The following is a 10,140-nucleotide window of genomic DNA, read 5'->3' as shown; positions in this document are numbered from 1 at the left end:
TAGAGCTTAATCCGTGCATAAAGATTTTGTTTGTGCCATCTTCCGGCATAGGCCGATCTTAAGCTGGCCTTAGACGATCAGTATTTTAGCAGCCTGCAATCAGTCAGAATGACAATATTATGACAAACTGTTCGTCTATGGTATTTTTATGGCAATAACTGATGGAATGATAAAAATTGTCGTCTTGTTTATACTATACACTTTAGCTCCATTTTTGATGGATTGACTTCATGGTATGCTGATGAAATATTGAGCGTGTGACATGTTCTAATCCACTGAGTGACAGAAAATTGCATTTGCCTGAAAATTTCTTTCAACTTTCTGACGAGGCTATAACAAGGGCCTAAATTCGTGATTTTTAGTGTTGAACTTTAAGGTTGTTCTGGGTATATGAATAAAAACGGCAGATCGTTTTTTAATAGGAACAACCCGAACCCCAAACTCGATAATTAAATAATTCTGGTAAGTGCGTGGAGTTTAGATCCTCGCTTTGTCTACTCTTCATCAATTGCGAAAGGACTCCCAACAGCGTGAGCAGAAAATGTATCTGGAGTGCTCTACGAGGGAAGGCGTTCCGTAAAAACGAATAGCTACTTTCAGAGCGACATATGAAGGCGCAAAATATCACGTATGCATCGAGGTAAAATCTCAGAGGAATTTGGGGTCCAAAGCAGAGTCCGCCACGGTTATATTTTGTATCCGATATTATTTCTTCTCGTTATCGGTGACATTTTTCACGCTGTTTTTTCCGGCAGACGTGAATAAAACCAAGGTTCTCAGCCTGACAGATCATCGCACTTTCCATATCTGCATAAATGGGCAGGGCATTGAAGGTGTTGTTCAATTTGTACATTTGAAGAAGGAGTGCCGCACGTTTCGTAGTGGTCCGTAGTTGAGGCACCTATCCTGGCCAGGGAGAACTTGTTGAAAGCATGGTTGGTGGCAAAGCGGGTATCCGATTTGGTGGTTTCAGATTTAAGTTCTACCGTGGTGAACCAAGGCTTGGTTGGAATTTGGGAGAAGATGTTGGCGAAGTAGTTTCCTTTTGTCCTAGAGGTTTGTTGAAGCTCCTCGTTCCAGACACTCATGACCTTTTTGGTGATTATTGCAAGCTTGTCGTGAGAGGACGGAAAGAGGTTTGTAGGTGTGCCCGCTAGGGTAGCTCTTTTGGTTGCCTTGTGGCATGCATTTCAACAACTAAGTAGTGGGTGAGTGTTTGAAATACCATCCATTTGCACGATCTCAGACTGTCGGGTAAAATAATCGCTTTTGGAGACCTTTGTTCTGTGCTGCACGAATTGCAAATTTGAAGATGGCTCAGTAGTCAGGATCGAATCTTCAGCGAGATTGAAAAGTAACCGTTCCCCGTGGAATTCGTCGAGCGTGCGGCATCAGTTCCATGCACTGATGCAATTTGGAGCCGAGAAGGGGTAGGGGGTACTGCATTCCAATGTGGTTTGGATTTTGATGGACCTTCAATCGGTTTGATCTGATGAAAGATTTTTCCAAAGGGTCTGAAACAGTGCGTGTAACCATTCTCAGCTGCAAGATTTTAATAGATATTCCCAAAAAGGTTAGCAATGGTCAATTTCAACTAACTGTAAAACCTAAGTATTTGAACGATGAAAAGAAATCATATCTGGAAATAATTCACAGAGGAGTTGGCCACCTGAAAATAACATAGTATGCTGGTTCCAAGCTCAGGTAAAGAAGGAGGGTTTGAGGCAACGTACTTTGTATTATCCTCAGTAAAACAAAAATAAAATGCTGAGATCAGAAAAGAGATAAATAAAGTATAATTGGAGTTACTTCACTATTCTAAATCCTACCTGATCTCTCGTGGAGATAGGTCTCGCGACAGGCCGACCAAGAAAATGCATACAAAGTCGTTGGAAACAAGATGATTGGATTGAGTCACAAGCCTCGGAAAAATGCTAGCAGGCAGCAAGTTTGTCCGAACAAAACAAATATGTGTCTGCACGCTAAATGTTGGCACCCTAATTGGAAAGCCCGAGGAACTCGCAAGAGCCCTTCGGAAAAAGCGCATTGATATCTGAGCTCTGCAAGAAACTCGATGATCTGGTGCCAAAAGCTGCGACATTGAACGCGAACGCGTTAAAAATGGCTATAGACTTCTCTATTTTGGTAGCCCACACACTCAATATGGTGTTGGTATTGCCATCTCAGAGGGTTTCCGTGATGCCATTAAAGAAATCGAACGATTTGATGGTCGGCTGACGAAACTCGCCATTATATCAGCTGATTGCACTATTCACTTCTTCAGCGCGTACACACCACAGACAGGTCGACCTGATGTCGAGAAAGATGCCTTCTGGCAACTTCTCGATGAAAAAACTTGTCACGTGCCTGCTGACGATCACATAATCAATGCCGGCGACCTTAATGGTCATGTGGGTGAAAAGGCAGACGGTAACAGGTGCCATGGTGGAAAGGGGTTCGGAGCGCGCAATGAAGGTGGCAAGCGTATAATCGATTTTGCGGACACCCATGACTTTGTACTTATGAATACATGGTTCATCAAACGATTGTCTCATCTGCCCACATTTTATAGTGGGAACAATAAAACGCAAATCGACTATATTCTCATAAGACGCCAACATTTTGCCACTGTCACTGATTGCAAAGTCGTTCTCTATGAGACCATTGCACCTCAACATCGACCGTTGATTGCCGTCCTGCGAATTAAGCCACTGATAAAACAGCGTGAGGAACGCACTGGCCCACGGCGCAATAATTGGTGGCGATTTGGTGAGAAGAAAGAAGAAACGATCTCACTTATACGATTACCGACCATTACGAATGTGGAAGAATCATGGAACCAAATGAAAGACAATCCACAAAGCGGCCTTTACAACTCTCGGGGTCACCAAGCCGGATAAGGGGTACATCAACCGAGATACTTGGCTTTGGAATGATGATGTTGAAATGAAGGTCCGTGAAAAGAAACGCCTCTTCCACAAATTTCTCGACGATAAAACGCCTGCTAATTGGCAAATTTATAAGAATGCCAATCGGGAAGCAAAGAAAGCAGTCGCTGTCACCCGAGCGAACCATTACAAAAATCTTTACGATAAACTGGACACTCGGGATGGCGAGAGAGGCCTGTATCGACTTGCCAAAAGCCGTAAAGAACGCACACAGGATATCAAACACTTCGGTTGGGTTTATGACAAAAACGGTACTTTGCTTACCATTCGTCGATCCGCAACGGATAGACGGCGAGAATACTTCGAGCAGATTTCAACTGAAAAATTTGCTCATCCTCCACTTCCACAATCATTGCCGACATTTGGACCAGTTCCACCTGTCAGCGCAACTCCCACGTACTCGAGGAGGGCGATCAGACCCGAGTCTACAAGGGACTCATCTGAAGTGGCTCTGCCATGAAGCCTCACCGGAGGTTATTTGGTACCATGGGAACCGGGATGGCCCTCTGAGAGCATATGCTCCAGGAGAATTCCTGGAGGATGTGTTCTCGGCCCGGTTATTTCCGGTTGGCCCCCTAGTGGGAGTTTCATGGTGGTTGTGGTTATGCCTACATCGCGGGCAGAGCTCCTCGGAGCTCAAGCGTGGAGTTGCGCTGTACAACTCGGATGCCGTACCCCTTAGTTGCGTCAGAGGTGTTAGATAAGCCTCGCATCCGCTGGTATGAATGCTGAGCCTGCACTCAGTATAAACCAGGACCGCTGTGCTTGTATGGCGGGGCTATGATTGTAGTCCTAAAATCAATCGGTGTCCGAAGAGAACCGTGGGATTAAGCCTTCACGGCAGGTACTCACGTTAAACCCCCAGGACTTTCGTGTCAGCGCAGGTGTTCAGAGGTGGCGGTGAGGAAGACGGGGCGGCAACCCTGTCGGCCAAACCAAAACCAAGTGGCCGAGGAGAATCTCCATAGTGGTGGCACCGGGAGACGCTGTACTCACTTTGGCTTGCCGGCCGTGATGCAGTAGGCGAATGTTCGAAAGACCTAATCAGGGCGATCAGACCCGAGTCTGCACGGGGACTCATCTGAAGTGGTAAATTGGTCACGAAATCTCACCAGGCGTATACTGGTACCATGGGAACCGAGATAGCTCCTGGACTCTCATACTTCGGGTGAACTCCCGTTGTATGTGAGTCCAGCTCGGTTATTTGCGGTTGGCCCCTTAATGGGAGCTTCATGGGGGTTATTGGTTATGCTCGGGCTTCGGCGTGGTGTTACGTTTCAACACGGGTGCCGTACTCCTTAGTTCGGTAGAGATTTAGGTAGGTCTTGCATCCACCAGTATGAATGCTAAGCCATGCACTTGCATAGATTGGTACCGTTGTTGCTTGTCTCAGCGGGGCTCTGATTGTGGTCACAAAATCAATCCGTGTCTTAAGAAAACCGTGCGATTGAGTCGTCCAAGCAGGTGTTCACGATAAACCCTCAAACACTTCACTGTCAGCATAACTGAAGTCGATGAGGCAATAACATGAATGAAATCGGGGAAAACGACAGGTCCTAATGACATCGCATTTGAGCTCTGGAAAGCGAAGAGCTGAAACCCAACACTGGCTCAGTGAATTCTTTAATTCTTTGATGATGATGATGATTTAGGAAGGAAGAACACCATCTGACTGGCAAGAAAGTATCACTGTTTCAATATGGAAAAAGAAAGGTAGCCCAGCAGAATGTTCAAATTACCGTCCGATCCGGTTACTTTCCCATACCATGAAGATTTTTGAACGCACTCTTGGCAACCGTATTCGCGAAATCGTTGAAATAACCGTGAATCAAGCCGAATTTGTCAAAAACTGCGGAATTACTGACGCAATATACGCTGCGCGGTTACTCATGGAGAAACACCGTGAGAAGCATCGTTCTTTCATTCATTTCTGGATCTAGAGAAAGCGTTTGACCGTGTGCCACACGAACTCATCTGGTATGCTTTACGACAATACTTAGTGTCAGAAGAACTCGTGCGTTGGGTTCAATTGATCTACCACGATCCGAAAAGTAAAGTTCGAAGTATGGCGGGTGTATCAAAACCGCTTCGTGTCTCTGTTGGTGTTCATCAAAGAAGCGCCCTCTCACCACTCCTCTTTGTTCTTGTTATGGGACACCGTCACACGGGATATCGTTCGTCCTGCGTCCTAGACACTGCTTTATGCAGATGATGTTTTCCTTGCATTTGATAGCAAAAATGATGTCGAGCAACGTTCAAAAATGGAATAATCGCCTCATGCAACACGGTCTCAGGTTGAATCTAAACAAAACTGAATTTTTGACGACCGATACCCATGAAACAGGCACAATTACTGTCAGCGGCAATGATCTGCCCAGAACTGACCGATTTAAATACCTCGGTCAACGCTATCAACCAATGGAGAACTGTGTTTTGAAATTGCTTCACGCATTAACGCAACCTGGATGAAGTGACGTTCCATAATTGGTGTTCTTTGTGATTGACGTATCAACGAATGTCTCAAATCTAAAATTTACCGCAATGTCGTAAGTCCTGTCGCTCTGTATGGTTCTGAGTGTTGGCCGACTATAAAAGACAATGAATGGCGCCTTGCGGTAATCGAGATGAAGATGTTGCGCTGGACTAGTGACGTGAGACGTTTTGATCACATACGAAATGAGGATATCCGCAATCGTTATGGGGTTGCACCGATCGTGGAAAAATTGCGAGAGAAGCGTCTTCGATGGTATGGTCACGCAATTCGTGCTAACGAGAATTCATTTGCCAAGATTGGTTTGAACATCGAAGTCGATGGTAAACGACCAAAAGGCAGGCCAAAAACGGTGGATTTATACGCTGGATGGGGATGGAGCCTCGAGATTGCATTCAGATCAGGCATTTGATAGAGCCAAATGGCGAAACCGATCACGACGAGACGATCCCGCTTATGAACGGGACAAAGGCTGAAGGGCAGTTTCTAAGAAATATGGTTTGGTCGGCTAGGTCGATACCCCTATGTGCGACGGTCGCCTATTGGTTATCTATGGCTACCACTGGGAGGTATGAGTTAACTTAATTCACACGTTGAGGAGAATGGTTACTGGCTTTTGCGGAGTTAAAACCGATTTACCATTTATTCTACCCCAATTTCATCAAACAGCGATGACTTGATTTTTCTAAAAATATATTTATTCGAGCTTTTGAACTTATTATAAATCTAAAGTAGTTAACATTGAACTAATCCTAAAACAGTTTTCATCTATATCTGCTTAGTATCTACTGTATAAAACCCTAAAATATAAAAAAAGACATTCAATACTTAAAGAATTGTGTGCATGATTAGATTCCTAAACAGAACTGGAAAGTATAACGTAATTTTTGGAGATCTTTCATCGAAACAATGGATTTTTCCTTCATGGATTGGATTATTTTTTACGAATTGCACGCAAACGCTTTTTTTTCTTTCTCTTCAACTAAAGAAATTATATTTGATTATTATATACAATACTTTTCGCTTAATAACTATCATTTGCCTATTGAAATCATTCGTTTTTATAAATTAAAACTTAAAAAGTTGGAATTCGTTTTGTTGAAACGTTGCTTTTGTCAGAAATCCATTTTATGTATCGAAGGCGAGGAAACAGAAAATAGATTCACGAAATACACGCTTTGAGAAGGTATCATTATCGAAAGGTTGGATGCAAGGAAACTCGAATGTCATGAATAAGTGGATCCTAAGGCTGGGATTCGCAGGGAAGTGTTATGGAGAAGGTTTCACATTGTGTCGAATAATGTTACGAAAATGAGTGCGGAGGCAGAGAATGCACTTCCTTAAGGCTAATGATCATTGCTATGATTTCTTGCTGCGGTTGATAGTTAAAAATAGACGACACGGAACTCGCTGCTGTAGCTTTCTCCTCTCAAGATCATCTTGTCCTTAGGCAAAAATTTCATATAACGCCAAACCGTTTCCGGAGCTCGTCCTAAGTCATTTCAATCGTTCAAATGAGTTTTCCGGTGCATATACAATCCTGCATGTTGTGCAAAAGCTTTGCCACACAAATTACAGACATATTCCTTCACCTCTTTATGGATCTTAACATGCGCCAGAAGAGCTTTCCGTCGACTGAACGTATTTCCACAAGTGGCACAAACATGTGGTCGTTCCGTTGAGTGTTTCACCATATGCTTGCGTAGCATTTTCTTTGTAACAAAGGCCATCGGACAAACCGGACACTGTACATCGCGGACACCGGCGTGTCGCTTAAGATGTTCATTCAGCTTAGTGGCTACCATGAAACTTTGTCCGCACTCTTCACACTGATACGGTTTCTCGCCGGTATGACGTCGCATATGCACACGAAGCTCCGCATTTTGAGGGAATCTCTTATCACAGAGAGTGCACGCGAATGGCTTGACTTGCAAATGGACCCGATTTATGTGGGACAAGAGATTTTTATAGCGAACAAAGTCGGCGCCGCATTGCTCGCATTTCACGGGGCCCTCGACCGTGTGATTTTTCGTGTGTGCTTCGAGTTCTGAGTTTGTTTTGAATTTCTTCTGGCAGAATGTGCATTGGAATGGTTTGATTTTTGGATGGTTCAACTCGTGCTCAAGCCATTCTGCGTTGTTCGTAAACTCAAGGCCACATTCGATGCATTTGCGATAGTTCGGATCCTTCCGTAATGCCAAGGGTCCGACTTCGTGCTGCATTCCATGTCTCCGGAAAACGTTTTTGTATTTAAACTGACGGTGGCATATGTCGCAAAACAGATCTGGATTCGGGACCCCCATCTCATGATCCTGATCCATTTCATGGCCCATTTCTGCATTGCTTGAGTCATACTTGTGCTCGGGCGGGGAGTCCATCACTCCCGATATCTTGAAGAGATTCGCTGTACTTTCCACATCGAGTTCCTGTTTCAATTTCATCCTGATCGAGTCATTTATATCGATATCAATTTCGGGAGTGATAACGTCCGACTGGACAACAGTTTCAAGTCGAATTTCCGGTGGCTGATGCAGGTCATCTATCCCCGCAGAGATCGACTCCCTTTTCTTGTATAGCAAAGCGCGGCATTTGTGCCGCTGAAAGCTTAGTTTGTACCGGTATCGCTTGTTACAGTCTTTGCATGCATACTTTGCTTCCTTCGGCGCCTTTACTTCTCTATCGCAAACGATCTCGTCCTCCTCAGCTTCGGTGGGCTCAGGTAAAGGGAACTCCTGTTCCGACTCACTTTTGCAATACTCTTCCACAAAGCTTGCTCCTGGGTTTTGATGCTTCAGTCGCAAATGCTCGCCGAATTCGTTGAGGGTGTTGAAAATGCTGTGGCAGAATGCACAGCACAGCATAAAATCTATGTTATTGGAGGTGAAGATCTCGCCGCACTTTGTGCTATCATTGTTGGCGTTGAATGTGAAATTCGCGTCGATTTCACTCTCATCATCTCTTATGTACTCGTTTTTGATTACTACGTTTTCTGGATTCACGAATTCGATATCATTTAAACTCATATTTATCCGCGAAATAAGAAAATCAACACAAGCAAGTTTGTTGATACCCGTACTCCCTAGGATTTGACGTTGACGTCGAATCGTCACTTGACAGAATTCGGTCTTCTTGCATTTGAACGATGGCGACAATTCACAATGGCGTGTTTGTTAAATAATGTCATGCGTGAATTCAAAGTAACAAGAAAAGTTAAGTTTCCTTTTGATTTGTTACAAAACCGTTTGTCATGTTTTACAGAATTTTTATTGCAGTTTGTTGCTGTATTTCATGATAATGATCGCCATTAAAGAATATCACGAACGGAAACAATTGCAAAGAATGCCCGACAATGGATATTATTTTTTTTGTTTGAGGATTGAGAGAGTCCTAAGTTCGCATCCAGTTATGCCGGACCGGACGATTGAGAAGCATTTTTTTCCACATTTGTGGAAAAGGTTAACATCCTCGGCTATAGCCAAGGCGCAGGTAGATGACGCAGCACTTCAGAGCCTCAAATCCAACCCCAAATATAAATTTCAGGAGTTGCCCATCTTCTGCTTGAACCTCTCTTTCTGCTACGAATACTCGGAAAAGGGACCCCGGCCATACATTCCGGTCACCTTTCGCAAGGAACTGTTCCATGCGGTTCACGGCGTAGCGCATCCAAGCATCACGACGTCAAATCGGTTAGTCACCGAGAAATACTTCTGGCCTTCCATGAATAAGGACATCAACTCCTGGGCCAGAGAGTGCATCGCATGCCAAAGGTGTAAGGTCACCAGGCATGTAAGAAAAGAAGTGGGCTCATTTACCTGCACTACCAAGCGGTTCTACACCATACACCTCGAAATCGTAGGACTTTTGCGAGACTCGCACGGTGGTAGGTATTGCCTTACAATCACTGACAGGTTTACGCGGTGGCCTGAGGCAATACCTCTGATGGACATTTCGGCGCAATCTTGTGCCGAAGCCCTCTATCGAGAGTGGATCACCCGCTTTGGCGTCCCTGCAGGGATCATCACCACCAGGGAATGCAATTTGAGTCCACCCTTTTCTCGGAGCTAGGCAAACTCGTGGGTTTCAAACGCCAGTGGACTACGGCATACCACCCGCAATTCAATGTCTGTGCACCCAAGGAGCTGGACACGTGCACGCACGTCCTGGTCAAGACGAATGCCAGCCGGAAGTCGCTGCAGCCTCCATATGAAGGCCCGTATCGTGTTCTCGAGCGGAGAGAGCATTTCTTGCAGCTCGAAATCGGAGGACACAAAAAGCGGTTTCTCTATTTAGGCTGAAGCCCGTGTGTGCTCCAAAACAATGTCGCATTCGCTTCGCGGAATGATGGAGAACGCAATTCCGGGTTCGGTCGCTGAAACCCCTAAGTTTCATCTGGGGGCGGAGTGATGTGGCGCAGCGGGGTTAACAACATTCGAAATATATTTTATTGCGAGCGGATAGATGACGCCGTCGGCGCTCGCCGTGGCTTATTCGAACTCGCCACGCGAGGGGAGAGCTGGCGCTGAAAAAGTTCCGTTGGTTGGGGACAAAGGGACCGCGTGGAAAACCAACCGGTCTCTTCTGCTCCAACCGTCATTGAAGGTGCACGCGACTTTGAAATAAGTATATTCGGGTTTCTATCTTGGATTTCTTTCGTACTTGGCTAGCGTGTGGAGTTTCAATTCATAGTCAGATGAAAAGTGC

The 10,140-nt window shown here is 45.0% G+C and overlaps 2 protein-coding genes across 2 annotated transcripts in view; one reads left to right on the top strand and one right to left on the bottom strand.

Moving 5' to 3' along the window:
• The window catches only part of LOC119654601, a 338,686-nt gene that overhangs the window by 185,212 nt on the left and 143,334 nt on the right, over nt 1-10,140 (top strand). The window lies entirely within an intron of this gene.
• The window catches only part of LOC119656272 (zinc finger protein Xfin-like), a 49,756-nt gene continuing 45,731 nt past the window's right edge, over nt 6,116-10,140 (bottom strand). Inside the window, exon 4 of the mRNA XM_038062696.1 lies at nt 6,116-8,603. Within this exon, the coding sequence (XP_037918624.1) occupies nt 6,942-8,603 (1,662 nt within the window). The 3' untranslated portion in view covers nt 6,116-6,941. The remainder of the gene's footprint in view (nt 8,604-10,140) is intronic.

Source organism: Hermetia illucens, chromosome 4 (assembly GCF_905115235.1).
Source record: "Hermetia illucens chromosome 4, iHerIll2.2.curated.20191125, whole genome shotgun sequence".
Taxonomy (NCBI): domain Eukaryota; kingdom Metazoa; phylum Arthropoda; class Insecta; order Diptera; family Stratiomyidae; genus Hermetia; species Hermetia illucens.
The sequence above is the reverse complement of the archived record's forward strand: the minus strand, read 5'-3'. Positions and strand labels throughout refer to the sequence as shown.